Raw genomic sequence first — 24,185 nt, 5'->3', positions numbered from 1 at the left:
CATTTTAGAAAGATGCATTATTTCATATATTTTTTCAGGCAATAAATCCTAAAGATATGAATGAAACTGACAGAAAAATTAATTACATCCATTATCAGAAAATTACTCTGTGATAGACAATGCAGCCAACTGCTAGGATCTCTGTAATAGCATTTTAGTTTGCTCAAAATGCATTGAATGAAGCAGTCAAGAGAAACAGGACAGAATTACAAGAAAGGACTTAGAGGTTCTGTATGGCAACTGTACAGCTTTCTAATTTAGAAAATTGAGATGCAGTATCTTGCTAAAGAATTGTTTTTCAATTAGAGTAAAAAATTAATTTTGTATGCAAGAATGCAGAAACTAAACATGAAATATGTACAATGTCAAACAATCAGTGCAGGGCATTTATGCATCATAAACACTCAGGTTCTTTTGTTTATAAAGGAAAGTCCTATATTTTCTAGGCATCTGAGAAACAAAGAAAAGGTCTTTATGACAGTAACAAAGGAAAGCCAAAACATAACAACATGATTTTAGAGTAATATGCGCTATCATAAATATATGAGTTACCGGATAGCCATTTCGCCCTGGTAGACCCTGGTTGAATGAGATGAAATGGTATGACACACATTAACAACACAGTCATGACATATGACATAACAAACATGCAGAATACATTACTGGCAAATTATAATTTACATATTGACTAATTTTTTTATATGTGATGATATTACAAGCCAATAAATGTGACACAGATACTACACAGTGAAGAAATGAGGCTTTGGCAATGGAATATTTTAACTTAAATAAACCCTATAATTAAAAGACTACTGGCTACTTCTGCTGATCACTGAAATTCCTTTTTTTTATGAAGAGAATTATCCATGTATACTGAAGGGCATTATGCGGTTAAAAGAAAAAAAGGTTTAGTGCTTAGGCAGTAAAATATTAGATACATCGGCTACCACTAGAACATAGGTGCCAAAGAAGAAATTTGAGAATGCTGTAACAGCTCATAAAAAAATTGAAGGCCCCAGACTTTGACTGTTATTACATGTGACACTCAGCAATCATGTACAAGGAAAATTAACAGAGCACCCCAGTAGCCTTTGAAAATACAACACACACCTAATTCCATGCAGTGCTATGTTGGATGTACAGATATTTGCTAATTTAAATGAAAATGATTACCACAGTCTTCCAGGTGAAAACAATAACTAAGTTCAAAACAGTTTCCCCTAGCTAGACTGTAAGTGTCTATGAAAATAAATAAGTTCATTAGGAACAGATATTACATTTTCAAAGGCCTTACAGCAACTTAAACCTTTACTGCCTGTCAGCAAGATGAACTCTTCTAAGTTTGAGCATGAAATTCAGAATTTTAAGTCAAATACTTCTTAAAATTATGCAGTTTGGGGAGCTACTTCAGGTTTGTGTTAGTATTGCCACGATAGAGACTTTTTTTTTAATGGATCTATACTAAAACAGTGGGGAGCTGAAGTCAAAGACATTCATAATGAGCCACATAGTGAACTCTTGCCATGTTGTCCTGCTACAGGAAAATTGCTTGTATTGTGATTCATCGTTGCTGTTTGTGTTTCATGGGAAGATTGCAAAAGAAATCGGGGAAGCCAGTGTTTCTTACAAATAAACAGCACTATTATACATTAAGCCCATCTTTTCACTGATGGCTTCTTAAATGAATTTGCCACTATGAACTGCTGAGTACACGGTCAAAATCTCTCAAGGATAAGTAGTATCACTGCTCAGTACATATGGTTTACAGTAAAATCATTAGGTCGCAGCAGAAATTCAACATATTAATTCACTATTCTCAAACATGCATGTAGCATAGAATAAAACAGATAACCTGGTCCTGAAAATATTGTGAAAATACTATATCTATCAAAGAAAAAAAAATAGCTAGAAGCCTGCAAACACTGTAAATTAAATACTGTTTTAATGGTCACACTTTTACACCATATGGTGCATGTGGATGGCATGACAAATACAAATGTTTGAGATATACGTGTTTAGTCCTGTTCTTCAAGCCAGACTTTTCCCTACCCTGGGAATATACAGCAAAGCAAACAAAAACCAACCAAACAAACAAATAAAAAAACAACCAAAACCTAAAAGAACCATAAAACCCCAGAAGAGAGAAACTTTTCTTACAAACAGGATTAGCATGATTCAATCAACAATAAAGTGAATAGTATTATTTAATAGTCATTTTACACAAGCACTTACTGGCTTCAGTAGCAATTACATTGCAATGAGCTGGACAGCCTGTATACCTCCAAAGAGCAAGCAGCCTGTACCCCAAGACTTTGTAATAACCGGAGAGGATGTTACTACCCAGCAAAAGGCAGACTGACTGAGTCATCGCATACTCACACATTTTTGCACTGCAGTAAAATAGCTGTTATCAAGTCACAAGCAAAATGAACATAACATACTTACGTGGAATTCTGATCCAAACTGCTATCTGGAGCAATGACTATAAAGCTTTATTGTTTTAGAGACTTTTTTCTTAAGGAATTCTGATTAAATTATTCAGCTCCAAGGTAATTAGTGAGCGTTTATACTGCAGAAATATAAATATCAACATTCCCTCTTGATGGTACATGATCATTATATCATGGTGATAACTTAAGAGGATCTAACAGATTTCGCCCTGATTCTGGAAGAACCAACAATGCATCACTGTACTTACAGGAGGTCCTGTGGGGTGGGGAGAGGGAAAGAGGGCAAAAAAAAAAAGAGAAAAAAAAGAATATGTAAGCTTATGAAGTTATTAAAGACACACACACATGTTTGAAGCCAAGCACAAGGCCACAGGATTGTAAGTGAACAACACTGCTAATACACTGTGCACGTTTTCCCATTCAAGTACTTTTTAGCTTTGGCTGTGCTTTGCAACTTGTAAATATGACTAATGCCTAAATGCATGTGCTTTCCTTACCACTTCTTCAATTACAGCCATGCAATCTTATGCAAGTTGCTTCTCCATCTATTTCCATGCAATTTCATGCAGGTCCAAAAATACCAGCCACGAACTACAATTCATTTTGTCAGACTCCACATAAAGCATATGTAACCACATTGCCAGTTTCAGTTAGCCACACAGTTGGCAGCAGATCACAGCTTGGCTGCAAAATTGCACAAAGTACCCTTGGCATTTAACCTTGGCATCTCATCAAGACATACGTGTACTGGTATCTTCCAGCCTTCCAACTTTGCCTATGAGAGGAGGTTTCAGTGGCCACCTGACAGTGCTGAACTTTCTTTTCATCACCTTCCTTTCTCAAGGCACACATATAAAATGCTCCTCATTAAAATGTCACACTTCGTGAAGTGATATTTGCACATTTTTTCAATTATTTAGACTCAAAGACTTTTGTATAGCAGTTCTTGGAAACATTATCAAAGGGCCACAAATCAAATCTACTATTTCAGTCTTATTAAATTGAGCAGCTGCAGCTCTCAAATCAATGGCATTTCATTAGGCTTTTATGCTTCTCTCTAATTTCTGAATAAAGTGAAGTGCAAAAGGAGTATAAAACAGCAGCAGCTGTACTTTGAGATTGCTTTTAATATGGACAGACTTTTGGTTTTAACAACACAATTTTATTGTCCAGTAACTAAGGTAATTTCTTTATCCTGGTAAACGCTCTTAAACAGCATTTTAAGGTGCAGGTCTGTTTTTAAATGAGAGAGATCAATTTCCTTTATTAATAGTTTAATATGTGTTTATTTGAGATGTTAAACGAATCGACAAGCACCCTGCAAGGTAATTGCCACGAACATTTGTAAGACAATCTTCAACCATAGAATTTCCTTCTGTACCATAGCATTTTTCTCTGAAGTAAATACTAAGCCAACACTGAATGGAAACCAAGGTGATTTGTATTAACCTTTGGCAGGGCTTGGCTTCAGTTTTGTGATGCAGGAAATCACAGAAATGGTTTTTAAGAGCCAGATAAATGATCATTTACAGAGATAAGAAAGGCTATAGAAGATTTACAGAGATCAAACTGATTGGAAGATTTTTCCTAACTGGCAGATTAGACGAGACAGCCAAGGAGAATAGAAATGCTCATTTTCTCCTGCATCGCCTCCAGAAAGTTCACCTTTATGAAAAACTCAATCCTGCAAGGTAATCAACAGTTCCAATTCCCTTGAATGTCAGCAGGAAGACGTGCTCAGCATCTCACAACATTGTCTCAAATGAAATTTCAAGCTCCACACCAACAGCGGGGTTCTCTCAGCAGCAACCTCCCTGGTACAGGGTAACGAACCAACAAATGTTTTTTCTTATTTCTGTAAGAACTTCATTGCTACTCATTTCTAGTAAACAGCAATTTCTCTCATACAGAGTAGTGTACTTATCACATTAGTTCCCTGATTATGACATTCTTAACATAAGGAATTTTATTTCCTTTTTTTATTCCCTTATAAAATTGTTCCCCTCAAACCAAGGGGGCCTGATGCAACACTGACTTACAGCACTCCAGCTACTGACTTACATGGATTATTCTAACTTGCACAAATGTGAGAAGACACCAGAATGGTTTGTGTTACCAACGGTATCATGTCAAGCATTTTGAAGAGTGCCTACAAATTAGCGATGCCCAAGACCAGAAAACTATCTGGAAGGCCAGCAGGTACATGCCAAGGGTCACAAATTTTTACCAGAGAAGTTTCAGGCTTCTCTTCCAGAGCACACAAGCAATAAAATTAAAAATGAAGGCATGCTGGGTACATGTCCTCACAAAAACACAAATATCAAGTAACAATGGAACTTATGAAATTGAAAACTTACCAGTCTCTCCTCTTCTGCCCCGCTTACCTCTTTTCCCTGGAGGACCTAAAAAGAAGATGGTGGGTTGTAACTTTTTTTCTTGAAATTATATGTAGAATACCATTTGTGTTTGGATGTAAGGGCATTAAACAGATGCATTATATCAAGTCCAGAGACTTTGGCTGAGCAGTGGTAAAAGATAACCAGAATAAGATTTAGGAAGTTGAAGATAAAATTAACAGCTACATTACCCACTACAGGCTCTCAGAAAAAAAGGCTGGCAGAAACTTCATAGGTCATCCAGTTCATCCCTCTTTCTCAAGGAAAAAGTTAACCACATCTAAATTATTAGTGCAACTTCCACAGGCATCTTTTCCCTGGAATTTCACTGTTCTGACAAGTGGAACATTTTTCTTTGTCCAACTTGCTGCACTGAAGCCCATCAATTCTTGTGCTTCCCACCATAAACCCCAGAGAAGAAATAGTTCCTTTTCTTCTCTCAATAAAAGTCTTTGTTTTCCTCATAATTGCTGCACCATTCTTTCAATTTTCTTAAACCAAACTTATTACAGGACATTAAATTTCATTCAGTTTTTCCTGTATTAAGCCCAAAGATTAGTATTTATTTGTAAAAGACAATCCACAGGAAAATGTATCCAGCCTCTATCTGAAAGGATCCAAGAGATGAAGAAACCATCACCTGGCTCCCCATCCCCCAAACAGTAACAGTGTATATGTTGTTGGACACTAAGGTGCTTTGCTTCTAGTTTATATCTGTTAGCCATAACACAACGGCTTAGTCCCTGTATGCTTTTCGCTAAGGAATCCTTTACTACTCACTGTCCTCTCTCCACAAATATTTACATACTATAGTCAGTGTCTGCTGCCACCTCTAAAGAAAAAATAAAAACATTTTTGTCCCTCATTTCTGAACTCCAGCCTTCAACATCTTTTCTAAATTGCAGATATCAGTACAACATTCTTCCCTTCTTCTTGGTGACCTTGATATATTGCTCCTGAAAACACAAGGAAAATACACTTTCACTTCTCCTTGTACAGCTAGGAGAACAGGCAGCAGCTGTGGTGGTGAGACAGTGCTGAAATGCTGCTGCTCTGAAGAGAGAACCACAGGTGGGACTCTCAAAACTGCTGAAGAGAGGCAAGAGCACAGGTGGAATTTCCAAAAGCAGCAACGTGTGCAGGAGCACAAGTACCTCTGCTGTGGCTGTATCTCACCGTTTGTAATAGATATTAGGTGCACAGTTGTTTTTGTGCAAATAGTCGAGCAACTGTCTGCTACTTTAAACAGCCACCAGATTTTACAAATCATCTGAACTATCATCCCATAGCTTAAGGGATGCCAAATCTTACTTTGCACTGTATATTTGCAGCAATCTGGCTTAAAACTCTAAGATGCTGAAAAGCAACATTAGTGATACAACTTCAACATATATGTGAAAGAGTATTAGCTTGCCAGGGAAATAAAAGAATATTGATTTTTTTAAAAAAAAAAAAACAAACCCCAAACCAAAACAAACGAACAAAAAGAGGAGCAGCTCTTGTCTTGAAGGTAGAGAGGTTTATTCCTGTCAGAACATTATAAATCTCACTAAAATCTGTCTTTCTTATTCTTTCTTAATAATTACAGGAGCGGCATAATGCAACACAAGTTCAAGACAACAATACTGTACAAAGCAACAACGGTGTAGGATATTCATTATCAACAGTATATTTAACACGACAAGGATATTTTATTATTACATGCTGAAAAATAGCAAGAGTCACTTCAGCATGGAGAACCTTGCAACATCCTCCTGAAACACTCCAGCCCCTGCAAGAGATATCTGCAGAAACCTCTTACACAGGTGTAACAATATGTAACAAGTTTCTATATAAACATAATTTTTACCTTTTTTTTTTTTCTCCAGCTAATGCTGAAACTTATCAGAGTCCCTATGCATGCACGTACCCCTGCAATAGCTCTCAGTGGTGATTTCCTGGGCTATCCTCAAGCTCATAACACAGCTGTGCAGCAATTTGGGCTGAACACAAACCTGGATGTGCAGGAGAAACTTATAAGGTTCTTCACCAGGTAATGACCCACCTTTCAGCATATAGTAACATAGTCCCATCCTGTTTTGCAGAATAATATTTTATTAAACTTTAACTGCGCTATAGGTGTGCATATGCACACACACAAACGTGTCTACCACCAAGCTTCCTTTTGAGAAAAGAACAGAACTTTGAAACTAAAAAACTTCAGCTACAGACCAGCAAAATACATTAAAGCCACTAACAGAAGACCCTGGATATAACTTCAAGCTATGAATATTAGGAAGGAGTCAAATTTGTCCAGCAAGCCATATATCCACAGAGCATGAAATTGCCAGTTTGGTAACTGTGTATAGTGATGGCAAAGAAGGGGCTGTGGTTCAGTTCTTTCCCCTGACACCAAGCGCTGATCCCTTCTAAACCATTATTCTGAGATTACTAGATTTAGATTTAAGTGTCAATCACCAGAAAAATTATTATTATTATTATATTTCCAAAGTAACCACATCACTGAAGTTAGGAAAATTACTCTGGACTTACGCCAGTATTAATAAAATCATACTGCCACCCCTGACCTTTGGCTTGCCAGGCCAGCAGTATTTAAGGTTCACCAAGTGATGTGAATCACTTCTCTCTCTCATTAAAAGCTTTTTTGATTTCTGCACTACTTACATCTCTGCCAAGGTGGTGGCATTTGCAAACCTCTGAGAAATTGTGATATGAGAGGTGGATCTAGCCTCTACTGGGTCTGGGGGAGCATTTGAGGAAATAATTTCTATATATTTATCTATTGATTTATTTTTTACCAATATGAACCAATTAATTTTAAACAGTTAATCACAGATGGTTCCAGTTCACAAAAACACTAATGCTGACATTTAAGGTCATCACTAGATGACCTAATACTACAGAAAGTACATGAGCTTTCCTGTTTTCCTGAACAGGCTGCTTTCTCTAAATCTTAATGGCTAATATTATCTGCTGCTCCAAGAGTTTCCAGTTATCAAAATCCTGGACATTTAACTACAAATATTAATTTTCCATCTGCCTATAATTTTATAACTCTGCACTAATTGGAGGATTTGGTGAAGACTCATTGCAGCAGAAGGAGCAGCGAACAAAGTTATACTAAGCATGACGTCAGCTTACAAGTCCACAGATTTTTACAGCTTGTGCTAGATACACAACATATAATACAACTATTCTGAACTTTCTTGCCCTGGGTAAAAGTCTTTTTAGAATAGTATCAGAAACACCCATGCTGAATTGAATTTAATCCAGAATATTTAAAAAGTAGATTGTTTTGAACGCCTTTTTATACTAAAAATATAAAGCTTAGAAAGAAAAACAAAAGTTTGAATCTCAGTGGAGTGAGCTGAGTTAATAAAGATTAACAATACTGAGCAATAAGCAAAAGCTAGTTTATAGTAGCCAAGTTTGCCAATACATCATTTTCCTAAGCTCACTACATTTACCTACAGGTAGGAAGTCAGAGTAAAATGTCAGATGATCAGCTGGTTTTCATTTTAAACTTAATTTAGCTTCAAAATATTTGAAATTATTTTGTTTTTCCAAAAACATTTATGAATCTAATTTTTATGAACAGAAAGTTTAGAAAGGATTTTTTTTTTCATTGAAATATCAAAAAAATTAATGGTCACTGACATCTACGAAGGGAATTTTGAAAATTAAAGAAATTGGGGGGGAGGTCGTATTTCCAAAAACTAAGAGTCAATTACTTATCTGAATTCATCTTCTCAAGCACTAAATGTCAAAAAAACCCTCAAATCAACAGAAAAAATCCTCACAGCCCCCACACAACAAACTTCAGCCAGATAACAGCTTTAGACTTCAACACCTGGTATTTTAACTGAAATATAAGTAATAAATGTAATAAGTCAATAATAAGTCTGTAACATAAAATTCCTCCTCCCTCCCACAAATCCCTCCAATTAAACTCCAAAATTCTTCTTAATGTTCAATAGAAGCAGCTGTCGAAATAACTGCTGATATAGTACCATTGTAGAGACCACGTAGGAACAAGAATGTAACTATTAACAGATTTTTCCAAGCCGTTTTAAAAAATATTAAGCACAACTTTGGTGACATTCACCCCCTAGTAATGGGTATTCTAATCTTTGCAATCAGAAATCCTAGACTATAGTGATCCAAGTCAGAAATCATTAGCCCCGATAGATTGTGGTCAGATCATTGCTGTGGTCCTGGAGAAGCTGCCCAGTGTACTTTACTTCTTTTTAACAATGTAATAATTTGTCCTCTATGTGCACAGCAGTGCCAGAGGTCTGCGGTGGATCTACTATTTTGATACTGCTTTATGGGAGACAGTTTTTGCTAGAGGAAAGCAGATTACTATTGCAAGTACTCCACTATATGCCTTCCCATATATCAAAAAAGGTCACATAAGCCACACACCTTAAAAGGAGCTGACATGTCATCTTCACACTTCAGAAAGACTCAGCTATGCACTTAAGTTTTAACAGACAAGAGACTCTATCTTAATCTAGTTTAGAACACTATAAATCTTAATTTTAGATCTACGCACATTTTTCAAATCAGATAGAACAGATGGAAAATACAGTCTCCTAAAATCTATTTATTATTGCATCTTTACGGTGCTTGGGCTGGAATAATGAGTTAAATTATGACATCATTAATTTATCAAAGACAGAAAAAAAGTAAAGATGGCATATATTGTTCACACATTAGACAGCAAAAGCATCATTTGTAGTACTGTGTCCAGTTCTAGGCTTCCCAGCTCAAGAGAGACAAGGAGCTACTGGAGGGAGTCCAGTGGAGGGGTAGAAAGATGATGAGGGGACTGGAGCATCTCTTCTACAAGGAACAGCTGAGACCTGAGGCTCTTTAGTCTGGAGAAGAGAAGACCAAGGGGGGACCTTATCAACGCTTATAAATATCTAAAGGGCGGGTGTCAAGAGGATGGGGCCAGGCCCTTTTCAGTGACAGGACAAGGGGCAACGGGCACAAACTGGAGCACAGGAAGTTCCGCCTCAACATGAGGAAAAACTTCTTTACATCAAGGGTGACAGAGCACTGGAACAGGCTGCCCAGGGAGGTTGTGGAGTCTCCTTCCCTGGAGATATTCAAAACCCGCCTGGTTGCAGTCCTGTGTAACCTGCTCTAGGTGAACCTGCTTTAGCAGGGGGTTGGGCTAGGTGATCTCCAGAGGTCCCTTCCAACTCCTACCATTCTGTGATTTTCTTCAGCTCAGCTCTCCGTCTACTTTCTAAAAAAGAACATTCCAAAAGCATGAGCAAGTTGTCCTTGCTCAAAGGCAAAAATGTCCTATTAAAAGCCTAAAAAAAAATAGTGTTTTCCTCCTCTGAGCTACATTTTTAGCTATAGAAGAAATAGTTTACATCATAATAATGCACATTTATGAAGCACCAGAAAAATTAGGCTCAGGTTTTTGATTGGTATGAATCAGCGATGGTGACTAAATTACATTGCTTCACACCAGCTAAGAACTCTGAAAACAGAGGGGTGGACAATGTGCAGTTTGCCTATGTCAAGCTTTGGCTCTGCAACTTTCTCTTAATCTTCTAAAGACTAACCCTATGCTGTTAAGGAGATAGATTCAATAATTAAGCAGCCCAAACTGGGAGAGGAAGTTATGTCTTAACAGTCAGGTGTTTAAAAAAAATCCATATATTAATCTTTAGAACTAAGGGTAGTACTAGCACATTGTTACACAGGCACCATCTCTATTCTTTCATTTATTGATAGATTTACAGGAAACAAATCCTACTTTTCAAAGCAGCAGACTGGGGAAAAAAAAAAAAAAAAAAAGAAAGAAAAAACATTTGCTGGATGAGCCCTAGAGTCCCTCCCCATTATCAGCACTTGCCAGGCACATCAAAATGGTCTGCCATTTGGTCATCAGCTGATCTGGAAAGCCAAGTTTGTCCTAATTTTGGAAAGAAGTGCAGGGGCATTATCAAGTCAAAGGAAAAAAGATCTACCCATCTCAGGTTATACGAAACTCCAGCAGGTACTCACTGTCCCTGCAAGTAAGAAGTCCTACCCCAAACCATTGCCCCAATCTAAGGACATCAGAAGAGTTCAGAATCCTGTTCCCTGTTTCACTGATGCGCGGGACCTTGCTCACATGTTACTTGACACACACACGTAGCTGCTGTTAAAGGTAATGAGTATTCCACATGTACGTGAAAAGAATAATATTTTCCTGGCCATTTCAAAGGACATCCATTTCACACGTAGTTACAGCAACATAAGATTTTGCCTATTAAGTCAGAATAATAAATTGGCCCGATTACATTCTCAGAGTAAATCCTGAGCAACTTTGCTGAAGTTAGTAGCATTACTTCAGTATCATCAGGCATAAAACTGCCAACCTTGCTGAAATAATATGATTAAAATATCTAGAAGTCAGATGAACCAAACCAACCAAGCCACTCAAACTATCCTTTCTATTTGGACTGTAACACTGACAAAATAACTGCTGTTGGTTGCATTTCAAGCTCCATAACCCCAGTTTGTCAATGGATTCAACTGTCTCCTTTCCACTTCCAGAGTATAACACAGATGCCAACATTCAATCCCATTCCACATTTCTCCCTGTCAAACAAGCTCAGAAAGGAATTGCAGTACCACGGTGAACAGAGCCAACCCTTCGCTACTCACAGGGAGAGGATCTTTTCCCCAGCAAACTGACACCTCCATGTTTTACAGCCATAGGAGCACCAAGGCCAGTGATGCAGGTAAGCAGCAGAGCTGAGAGGCAGCTGCTGAGCCTAACATCTCTTCCTGCGAAATATGCAAGTCATGAGCAGCATCATGACTCCTGTTAATTCTGTGTGATTAACCGCCCCATCCTGCTAGCCTCCTCCCAGTAGAATGGTCACCGACTTCAGCAAACAATACTGATATATCCCAACAGGCTGAGCTCTCACTCAGTGGATGTCTGGGCACGTAACATTCAGTATACACATCCATGGTCCTTCCCCATAGCACTGCCATCAATTCCATATCAAGTAGGGGAAGACTGGGAAGATTTCTATTTCTGAATCTAGGTATCTTCTAACAAACACTGCATCGACCTATCCCAGCCTACTTCATCAGCCCTTTTGCTCTTCCCTCTTTTCTCAGCTTTTTAAGCCCACGTAATTCTTGGACTCTTCTTTCCTCCCACTCACATAATCATCCCACCTGGCATGACAGTCTTCTGCTTTGTACCTCTGTCTGCCTGGGACAGCCTGCCTGAATTTCCTGCCTCATAAGATTATCTACCTCATTTCAAGCCTCAGCCGGATAAATAACACTCATTGTTTCACACACAGTAAGTCATCTTTTTGGCTTACCGTAAAACATCATTGCATTGCAGGGCTTGGATACATATCAGAGGCTATTATGCAATTTGGCTGACGAAATGCCAAAATCAGTCTACCTGATCCACAGCAAAGAAATCTGACCTAAGTCAGATTATTTATACCACTTCTGCGCATGCTACATGCCATCTGATTAGAGACATCTAGCCTAGCATCATTTCACTGGTACCAAACACTACTGAGGGAGCTCAAAGAATCCCAAGATCATCTCTTGTAAGACAGCCAGAACTGTGCATGCACATATATGTTCTCTCTTTTTCTTCTCTAGTAGTTAAAAATGCCTGAAGCATGAAAGGTAACATCCCTTCCAAAAATTCTAACGTCATTCAGTATTATCATTCTGAATTAATTCTATAACTACATCAGTCTACTGCTTTTTTCCCTTAACCCTGTAAAATTGCTGGCATAAGAAATCATGTGTGACATTAAGCCTCAGTGTGTAAAACATACTTCAAGAAGTATTTGTTTCTTTTTGTCAATGGTAAGTTTACTGTCTCATAAAATAACAGATGTCTCCTTCCACATTGTTATGACACTGAGAAACTTCTATTCCTTATCCAGCTTGTTGATACTACTGTGCCAAATAGCATCACATTTTTAAGATTTTTTGTGTTTGTCTCCTTTGTCGGGTGCACATACCCTTTCAATCTCTCCATCTGAATTTTCTCGATATCATAAATCACAATTATTATTATCTTCTTCTAAGCTTCCTCCAATTCTGCAGCGAGTCTTTTAGCCTGATAAGGCTGAAACATCTCATGCTTTGTCCACAGTCCTGAGCTCTTGCTCCAACACGACTCCTACAGGAGCACAAATGCGTGTCCAGCAGAGCTGGTCTATACCAGGAGTCAGCAGCTGGGGACAAACAGCCTGACACAGCCTTTCCTGCAGGGTATGGCAAGAAGCACCTCTCAGCCCTCGGGTTCTCAAGCACTTCCCCAAGAACAGGTCCTCCTTCCAAGCACTGTCTGTACTCAAAACTTATTTTCACAGTTTCTCTAAAGACAGCTCACTTTAAATCTGCAAATTTCACTCTGCTTCATCTTTCCCCCCTAATACACTGGCTCAAAATTAAATCAAACACAAGAATTTTTTAATCAAGGTTTAATGTCTTCAACTATAAAGTAGAAGATAAGCCTTGACAAGCAAGGTGTACATAAAATTCAGTTCTTGGCTACAGGTAACCACTGGACACTCTTTCTTGTTTTTCATCTAACCTAAAAGTCCAAAGAGTTCACCGCAATCCTGGGTTTTGAGTATTTCCTAAACATTGCGTAACTTCCAATTCTCTCTCCCTCCACCTACACTCCTCATCGGTATACTTTTCTGGCATGAATGTACTTCACCTGTTTGGTCCTATTCAGACCCAGGCACTGGGAGTGTTTGAAGTTGGGATTTCCCTGCCCAGCCCACGGATAGTTTGCTGGGTTGAAGCTGCCCAAGAGCTTTGGGAGTGCTGCTGGTGCTGCTCCCTGGGGCTAGATGCTTGAGTGCTTAAGGGATATTCCTCCTTTTAGTTGCTCTGCTGGCTATGGGCTCCTAGCCCAGTCTGAAGACTAGTCTCATTAAACACTACATAAAACATCACGTGCACATATCTTCTTTTAATGCCACAATATAAGGAGGGTTACATACCTTCTACACATACCACACATGACCTTATTTAAACAAGTAATAGGTGTGAGACCAAGTTTTTCTGTCTCAAATCCTCCTCCCAACAGTTTGCATTTTTTTCTGTGTTTCATTATTGTTGTTTTTATGTTTCATATGAGTGACCAATAACCCAGCAAAAATGGCACCACTAGTTTACCTAACAGACCTACAGCATATTTTGCATTATTCTTTATGTATGCTAACACTTCGGCTATATCCTTTGCCACAGCTGTACTTTTAGAAGCGTCTTTACTGACCTCTTCATACATATATCGCAAACCCTTACCAAATCACAGGAGACTTGTGGTGCATTACAGTCCTGAAGATTAATCATACTGACATTTCCTCTCTTTCTTTTCTGTTCAGCAGGAGGAGGACTAGCATAGGAAACACTGCTGCTTATGTGACCTCATTTCAGGAAGACTTAACAATGCAGAGCAAATAGGTGCTTGAACTTCACTTTTTTCAGACTACCGCATCACCAAAGTGCTGTGGCAGATCATGTGTAACTGATGATATTTAAAATATTCTCAGAGGTGAAGATTCACTTTTATAAGTCAACCAACCAAATTAGTCACCTCAGACCACAGCTTTTGTGTACAGCCAGAATTATGATCTATCTTGCTAAAGCAGTCTGAAGTAGATCCCTGTAGCCTGGGCTGGAACAGTTTGCTGGTTCTTACAGACTAAATTTTAGCAGTGAGCCCACTAAACTATTTTAATGAACATATAACACTCCAAGCACACATGGTCATCTTTGCAAACACAGAAATAGCTGCTATCACCTGGCTGACAAATATTGCTGAGGGACAGCTGAAGTATGTAGGGATAGCTATTCTATACTAGCAAGGCATGAAAATCTTCTCATCATTTCAACTTGCCATTCCATTGTATTATTATCATGCCATATCAATAGTTGGCCCTATGATGCAAAAAGCATGTTATATTAATAAAAACTATTTAAGCTTCATTTAACTTTTTCAGATACTAACATAGATGAAATACCAAATAAGGTATCAGAATTAAATTATTCTTTGGCCTAAATAGAATCTAAATTAGCTTTAGGAACAGATTTGGACACTTTTTAAGGACATGCAGCCATACCAGTTGGTTAAGTAACTTCATAGTAGAACTGTTGTTGTATAAAAGCAAAAGCTTCAAAATTAAAAGTCCTTAAAACCTAATCCTGCATCTACCTTTAGGAAGTCACATTATATCTCAGTGTCAAAGTTCTGCCATCATGAAAATGACAACATCACAACACTGGAAAGCACAATATCATCTTTTTCAAATGCAGTGCTTTGGACACGCTAACTCTCAAGTAGAGAGTCTGTCACAATTCCCAAGAACGAGTCATTTTTCTCTAGTACCTACAAAATAACACAAGCTATAGGTCAGGACAGAGCAGGACTGTAGCATTTCATGCAGCGCTGTTGAGAAACGGAGCTTTTCTGTGTCAGTCAATGCACTCCTCCCGAGACCTACATCAATTTATTCCTTCTGCTATAACTTCCCACCAAGTTCCTCATGTTCTTTTCCCTTTGCATTTCCTCAATCTGATTTTTTTCCCCTGTTTTCCTTTTTAAAATGCATCCTTTCTGCTTGCTGGCCATATGGCTTTCAGCTGCCAAGCCCAGTACTACAGCAACTATGTGCAACAGCTGGAGGAAAAGTCCTGTTCAAGCACCCACGAGCCCACTAGACACACCCTCAGTACTCTTGCAGGTGTAACACAGGCTTTTGGTTTTGCTTTGGAGTGGCTGGGATAGCTCACCTCAGTGCAAACATGGGCTGTGTTAAGCATACGAAAATGATGATTTTTCCAAGGCTTACAGCTTTCTGAAATCAGAGTGTCATCTTTTCCCCCCACATGGCAACTGCAGAAGGTCATATAAACCTGATAAAAATACCAGCCAAGGTCAAAACTCTGTCTTTCACTCCAAATTACAGCTACATGAGATTTTATTAACAAAGAACAGGTAAAGCCAGAGTATCTTTCCTTTAACTTTCACTCTTAAACATCTGTCCCTGTTTAAAAAAAACACCAACAGATCGTGGTTTAATTTTTGGCAAAAACATAAGCCACTGAAAACTGAGTCTCCCAATGGCAAGGGAGAGGCAATGTTAGTAACAACCCTCATCACGGTTGGTCATGTTATTTTCACCGGCAGTAGTGAAAGTAAAATTACCTAAGATCAATGATTTGGGTGACTCTGAATGCTCATCATAGGTTGAGATTTTTGCTGCAATTTTCAACAAGTATCAATTTAGATTAATACAAGTGCTTTTGAAAATCTCACTTAAAGTGCTTTCAAATAGATTTTTCACTTTAAACACCGCAAAACGCTCTGAAGATCAAGTATAACAAATTTCAATTTTTACACTGTTCTGTTACAGCACCAACAGAACTAACAACTTCTTGAAAGGAGTACCACCTTTTAAAATATATCTAACTCAACTTTTTAAATTTGATCTACTAACTATATTGCCTAAGACTTTATTGAGAGGGTATAAAACGTATCATTTTATGTGCTATGGATATGATACTGAGGTAGCTCCTACATGAGCAAAGAGCAAGACATGTTTTAATCTGCATTTGAAATGAACCTGTAAAAGCAAATGTGTTATCAAATATCTGTTTACAAGCTGTAGCTGAACCAAATACACATTTAAGTGACTAGAGCCTCTTTCAGTTTTAGTGCCTTTTGTAAATATGCAATGATCTACCTTAATCTATTTATAGGCTACTCAACTTTTCCACATTTTCTGGTTTTCCTTCTCAGCTCAAGAGCAAGCCTAAAATCCAAAGTATTGACACAAATAAGTAAAATTTCCATCACAGAACTTGTCATATCAGTTTAATTTTAACCTAAAAATGTTCTCCTACAAAGTCACTGAAAAGCCTTTCTAGTTTTTTAAAGATGTGGAACAACAACATCAACACCATATTCAGTTAAAACTACAACACAAATGAAACAAATATTTAATATCCTAGACTATCTCCACTTACATTGTGGAGTCCAGGTGTCTCCTCTTACTACAGATTTGATCCTCATGCTTAACTTTTAAGCCATGATTGACAAGACTTTCGTGATTATGATGACAGATTAAAGTGTTCATTGAATTTAGAGGGGTTTTATTTCAGTTGTGACAGTAGTGTACTGGGAGACAATGAAATACAATACCACAGGATTAAAGGCAGCACATAACTAGTCAGGCACTGGTACTGCAATCATCTTGGTCTAACCCACACATGCTGATCACCCATTTAAACACAAAACCCTACCCTGAGCAGAGCATATTCCTTTCAAAGTCTTACTCACGTGCCTCCTATCATTTCTAACATAATAAATATATCATCTGACGAGGAGCTTAGTGACAGCTGCACAAGTTAGTTCTAATCACAAAAAATAATAAGTGGCTTTAAAAGGTTCAATAAGTCTCTATTGCATAACTGCACCAAAGCAGTACAATTATTGCTTAGAAGCAAAAGTAAATAAATAAAAATCCAGGACTGCCCTAATCGCAAACTCCAAATGTCAGTTTCTTCCAGATAATATGTAAAAGCATCCCCTGTACTGATGCACCATTCACCTACAGAAAGAGAAAACAACAAACCAAACACAAACACTTCAAAGTATTTTGTCTGAATTAACATGGGAGGTACATAACTGCAAAAGACCAAAAACAATAAAAAGGAAGTAACTTGTTCACTTTGGTTTACTTCTTACAGCTGCCTGTGAACTTTTGCAGCGATATTGGCTCTGGTTCCTAAAGAGGCACATACTCAACCTGACAGCCACCAGTAAAATATTTTTATTATCCTGGGCTACATCCTGCTCCTTAGCCTTGATTATTTCAAACAACTTACTTGCCTAAAAAAAAGTCTTCAAAGAAAGTACACTCTCCTGTGCTTTAAACACTCTCATGAGACTACTCTCATGAAATACAGCAGTGTGTCTTTGATCCGCTGGACATTACTTCAGCTTGAGGTGTGAGTGCACTGGATAATGACAATAAAAATAGACTTCAGCAGATGCCAAAACCACCAGGGCTTGGATTGTTCTTGCTGTACAAGTCTCTCTCATAATTTAAGAGGACAACCAAGGAAAGTTGTAGTAGGTCAGGCTCAGTGCAAGATTAAAGAATTAATGGATGAAAGTTTATTATACTACTAAAATGACTTGTTTCATTACATGTTTCAAATTATTTTTAAAGTGTCAAAAATTGTCTAATATAAATGTAAACCTTGGTACATGTCCCACACAGAGAGAGCTTTCAGAAAGCAGCACAAGAGAATGGATGCTCTCAGCTGCTTCTCTATGACCAGCTGTATCTTCAGTAGCTTGGAAACCATCCAATGCTGTAACTTTGTCAGCCAACTGTAACCTCATGTTGAACTTAAAGAACTTAATCCACTCTATTATTGCCTTTTCACAGGTGGAACCTGCGCCCTTCTCTTTTATCAAAGTCTTTCTCGTGACATAATAGAGACTCCAAAAACCTAATGACTGTTCATATTTATTTATATAGATCATCCTTTGCCCATACAAAGAAAATGGATTAGCAGTACAACTGAGTAAAAAAATTCCATCTCCAGCAAAGCACGTGGAGTTGATCTACCATTTTAGACTGCCAGGCACACAAATATACATTCAGAGTCAAGTACACACACAAAAGAGCTTTCTACTTTAAGGCAACTCCAGAGGGCCTTATCAGCTTTGAGTAAAATCTTCCCCTGAAGCTATGGGGCTTTTCTTAGGCAAGTGCTGAATTCAGAAAAAGCATCTTGAGATTTGGCTCATTCTCAAAGAAAAAAACAAAGTAATGGATATTCTTAATAATATATTATAAAGCTAGCTGCCCTCTAACTTACAATAGTTTACGTGTGGTACTGTATAAATAAGAGTTATACACCAAAATTACACACTGGTTACTTATAACCTGTTATTGTTTATGCTTGAAGATTAGCTGCAAACTTTACCCACAGTATTTTCAGAGAGTGAAATAAGGACATTAACAAGTTTTTTTTTTTTTACATACCTACTACAAGCACAGTCAAATCCAATTAGATTGGTACTTAAGTCAATCAAATGAATCAAATTCGTAGATAGCAGCATACTTTTCTAGCTGTGCCCATGCATGACTGGGCATGTGTATAAGCCAGTTACAAAAGAAACACACCTCACTGCCAACAGGGCAACCTGCTTTGGCCTTCCATCTGCAAAACACAACTGTAGCTTCCTGTAGCTTTCCTCAATCAGTAAGTACCAACAACATTTGGAGTGAAATGACAATAATGGAGAAGAAGCTTGGAAACAGCGAGCTCTTGGATTTTTACCCTGCAAGTCAAGCTGCAAGGAGCCTGGCATGTTCTGTGTGAAGAGCTATTGACAATCTGGCTCTGAATATCACAATATAACCTTCAGGGAGCTGGCCATAATGGAAGGCTATTCCTTGTGCAGATGTCTGAGCAAGAGTTACATTCTTAACCTGCCCAGATGTGACATATTCAAGGTGTCACAAATGGAATAAACTACTTCTTACAAACATCTTGGTGAAACTGGACAGTATGACTTAACACTGCCTCAAAAGAATGGGTTGTTGAAAAGCACTAGGCTCTGTAATACACCTAAAATGCTATTCAGAGTTAATAAATTTATATGGTGCTGTACTTAAATATCCTGAAAGCAGAATTTACAGGAAGCTAAACATTAGCACTTTGCTATGACTAAGTGTTGTGTTTTACTAGAGGCAGGGAAAAGCTATATTCATAATATAACGGGAAGCTATATTCACAACTCCCATCAAAGCTAAGCTTTAATAAAAGAATCTTCTTTTAAAGTTTATTCTAAACTTCAAGGACTGAGTCAGGAAATAAGCCATCTTCCTAGCCCCTTACAGTTACAACACTGTCCTAGCAAGGGCCACAGACCTGCTGAAAGTGTCCAGCATTCTTGTGAAAACAATATGTATGCAGAGCTCTCAGGGAAAAAAAAAAAAAAAAAAAAAAAAAGGTCTAGAGATTTACTTAGACCCCAAAATCAGTGATATGAACTCATATGTTCCTGAACAAAATACTAACCTGGCAACAATGCTTGGAAGAAGTTATGGTTTGCACATAAACCTACTTGGCAAGCAGACAGCAGAGTATTGGAATAATTTCTCTTGGATAAAGGCACAGACTAAGTCCCAGGTGTCAGTCATGAACAAGCATGCTAGGGTCTGGCAATATTTCTAAGATGTTAATACAGAGTCATGATCATCTGCTGAACATCAAAGCCCAAACACCACTTCTGAATTAAGACTACAATATCAACCCTAATTAAAGTGATAGTGAACGCAATCAGCAAAAGCCTATCCAAACTGAAAAGACTCTGCAAAACCACCTGTTTACTGTGGCCTTTCAAATACAGCCATAAACCGGACATTGCTAGAATCCACATGCATGCATAGATACAAACACACACAGAGAAGGAAGTAAACTTTAGCAGACCCAGGAGAGGCAGCCCCTTTCTATAGGCCACACAATGCCAAATCTGAAAGTCTACTAGCTCTTCAGACAAGGCACACACAAATAACAGACCATAGAGCAAATATTAACCATATTATATACAAAGTTTAGCAATTTCACTGTAACTCAGTAAGAATTTCAGAGAATAAAAGGATTTTTATTGTTGTTATTTGCAACTCCTCACTTATGTACTTACACAACCTGTTGGTGAGAGCAAACAATTCATGTTGCCAAAGCTAACGCTTAGAATTAATCAGGAAAAAACCCACAAATTTCATTATTAGTGAATATAAGTCTCTAGTGTCTACCAGGGACAAGTGGCCTGAACAAGTTTAATTGAATTAGATGGCAGAGAGATTCAGATCATGCCATGAGAAAAACTGAAAGACCACAAATGTATGAACAATTTAAAATCAGGGCAACATTCACATATTAAAGGCAGACCTTTAAGTATCAATCTATCTTTTTGAAAGATTGTATTAATTCGTCTGTAAAAGAACATCCACTCAGATACTGGTGCAATGTCAGACATGCACCATTAAAATTGCTTTATAATGGAATTGAACACAAAGACCACCTCAAGAATTTAAAAGTGTGTCAAAATCAGTGGTGTTGAAAGCAATACTAGGATCAAGCACTTTTGGATGAGGATAGATGGGAAGACAAAAATCTGTAACACGGTCACTTAAAGGCTCAACAGGAGTTCAGTAGGGGCCACCCATTCACTTCTATGCTCTTAAAACTCTTGCTCAATTCACCATAAAAAGGGTACTTTGACAGCCAGATACTGAGTCATGTAGCTATTATGTATTAAAAAAAACATTTGGTGGGGAAAGGGAGGAAGGAGCAAAGCTTTCTGCCTTTTGGGTCTTGATTGTCTGCAGAAACGTCACCACTGCCAGAAAATGTCCAAATTTCAGCTGCTTCCTCTATATGGTCTTTAATGTCATTACTGCTAACATGTTCAGCCGATTTCCCTCTTCTCATTATCACAATAGTCAAAGTAAAATATTGTTCCATCGTTTATGGAACAATTGGTAAATGTAACTAGCACCCTACGATCACACCCTGGTTTTGATTACTCAAGCTTTCATGAAGATGCTACTGTTTTCCCTCTTCTAAGGTGTAACAAGATATATGTAACTTTTCCTCTAAAAATAAAATCCAACTAAGGCCAAAGCCAGAAAACAAAGGCGTTGCTGGTTGGTTCAGAAGGTCTCTGGATCAATTTTCTTTCCAATTCAGAAGCCTGATACTCTCCCTGGCCTTGCCTAAAGCCTATCTAAAACAACCTACAGACAAGGCATGTTCTCCATTGAGCCTCAGCTCCCTCAGTTTTGAAATACGGATAAGGTAATGAATACATGGAATTAGTTAGGACACTCAATGTAACATCTACTCCCTTCCAGACTATTCAATTAAGGCTTTTTTTCAGTGATATTCACAAAGTATAAGGCCCTCTTCCCTCCTTCTCTCAAACCACAAACTTTCTAGCACCACATTACAAATATTATACATTTAGTATGCAGACTGTTACAATTTCCTCTGTAAAGCACTTGAGATCTACAAAAGAAAATGTCTAAGCCAGTTACTGTTAGTAGCACCATTACTATCAGTGTCACTGGTACACTTAAATAATACTAAGTTAATGTTCGAGGGTACAATAATGTAACTTTCACCATTCAACACACAAAAAAAGTAATGTAAGGTAAAAATATATAGCTTGGATATAAACAAGAAATATTGTCACAATACATTCATAAATAGTTGCCTCATTTGTCAGACTGTCATGCATAGCAAAGACTTCTGAATACCTCTAAAGTTTTGCTATAGCTGTTATGACTATTAATCATTTATTTCTTCTTCATAAGCTTAATCAGGAAGTGTGCATCCAATAGTTTTTATATTAAAGTATGCAAGTGTATGCAATGTATGTAAATACTCGAGGAAGAACAGCTTACAGTGGTGAAGCTATTTGAAATCAGGTTATTACTTCTGCTTGAAGCAGCACATTGAATATGGAAGACAGTTCGCTAGCACTAGTAAAATTGCAGGTGCTTGCTACCATGGAAATCTTCATGTATTTATAACCTCTGGTTAATATAGACTTTTCACAGCAGGACCAGCAGGAGATTAATGAAATTACCTTCCAAAGTCTTCTAGATAACATAAAGCAATTCTAACATTTTGTTCAATGCTGTCTTGCAGTTCTCCCAGAGAGTGAGTTTATCATATGGCAAATCGAGATGTACTGAATTATCAATGGTACCCAAGTCATTTGCCCAGCATGCAATGTAAAATCTTGATCACTGAGTTTTTCACACATCTTAGAGAGCTGAAAACTTCAGTCATGACTATGAAAGCATCTTTACCCCACTAAGAAATTTCATACCATATTAACAGAACAGGGTAGAAAATACCAGACTGGAGTCCAAAGTGCTCATTCATTACAGTAAAGGCAGAAGTATTTTTCTGTTCCTCCCACTTCCTGCAATCTAAATACTCCTCACAGCCTCCTGCATTCAGCACCAACTCCTGATACTCAGTATCAGTCTCAGTTTTCCAAACTACCTCATTCTTGCTTGCTACCCAGTGTAGAAGCATCTTCCAGGTGTTTCTTTGCTTTCCATGAGACCTAAGTGTATTTGTATATATCTAGACATATAGTACTAGCAGTTTTCAGAGTGCACTTTCACGAAGAATAAAAATGCTAGCCGATCTCCCAAAGTATATCAACACTTTTTCCTTATCATGAGATTCTTAACACCTTCCATAGCAGTAAAGTGCATAGGCATCATTCCTTTTTTTTCATAATTAACTTATCAAGTTCAGGATGCTGTCACACATAAAAATAACAAAAAAAAAAAAAATCAGATTGAGAATTGCAATCTTCTTAACCCGTGTTTGCATTCTATAGAATGTCACAAGTAACTGTCAATTTGCCTTCTTAATTGAAGTTATAGTTGTTATTAATTGAATAGTAGTTGTTATTATTTTTTTTAATGAGGTAATGAAAATCTGAGAAGCACACAACTATTATTTTGTTGTCTTTGCATCAACACAGCAAGAAATTGTTCTAAGGTCTTTATCAAAACTCTTAAATGAGTTTAAACTGCCTTCTCAGACAACGCACAAACTAAGTTGCAAGGCCTAAACAGAACATGAATAAAAATGGTACTTAATTCAGAATCCCATATGTGTGAATAGTCTGAAACTGTTCAGTATCTCTAAGTTCTTTGCACTAATTTGCTGTTTTCCTCCTACCAGAGTCACTAATTTTGGTTTCTCTTGAGAACTTAGGCTCTCAGGATCACATCATCATCACATGAACTATAAAAATTCAGAAACTAAAAATCAGAACTTGAATCACTCAGTATTTACAGTTACTATACTTTGCACATGAAGATAGCTTCTCTAAGAACTGATAGTAAATGAACTATCTACTGTAAAATCTCAGTCAAGCAACATTAAAAGGATTTAATCCACTTTCTATTTTCCATTGTGGATTGACTACTTCCTCTAATATCCAAACTATTACATTAGGAAGAGAAGAAATGTTCTGTATTCACAAATCATAGTAAGTTGACTCTGAAACATGTATTTAATGGGATTATTGTGTATGAGAATAATATTACATTACTATGTTTATTACTGTTTCTGGCAGCACGAGGTCAACATATATGTGTTTCTGACATTCATACTATTACTGTACTATGGGTTTCAAACCTGCAAATACCTATCTCCTCCTGGTATTACAAGTACTTCTGCAAAGTAAAATGCACAATTTCTACTC

At 37.6% G+C, this 24,185-nt stretch overlaps 1 protein-coding gene across 1 annotated transcript in view; it reads right to left on the bottom strand.

The window, feature by feature from the left end:
* COL25A1 (collagen type XXV alpha 1 chain) overlaps positions 1–24,185 on the bottom strand; it is a 318,154-nt gene that overhangs the window by 150,862 nt on the left and 143,107 nt on the right. Inside the window, exons 3-4 of the mRNA XM_086464793.1 lie at positions 4,808–4,852; positions 2,699–2,706 (exon numbers count right to left, since the gene is read on the bottom strand). Coding sequence (XP_086320919.1) covers positions 2,699–2,706; positions 4,808–4,852 — 53 coding nt within the window. The remainder of the gene's footprint in view (positions 1–2,698; positions 2,707–4,807; positions 4,853–24,185) is intronic.

Source organism: Leptosomus discolor, chromosome 4, assembly GCF_034619465.1.
Source record: "Leptosomus discolor isolate bLepDis1 chromosome 4, bLepDis1.hap2, whole genome shotgun sequence".
Classification (NCBI taxonomy): Eukaryota; Metazoa; Chordata; class Aves; order Leptosomiformes; family Leptosomidae; genus Leptosomus; species Leptosomus discolor.
The sequence above is the reverse complement of the archived record's forward strand: the minus strand, read 5'-3'. Positions and strand labels throughout refer to the sequence as shown.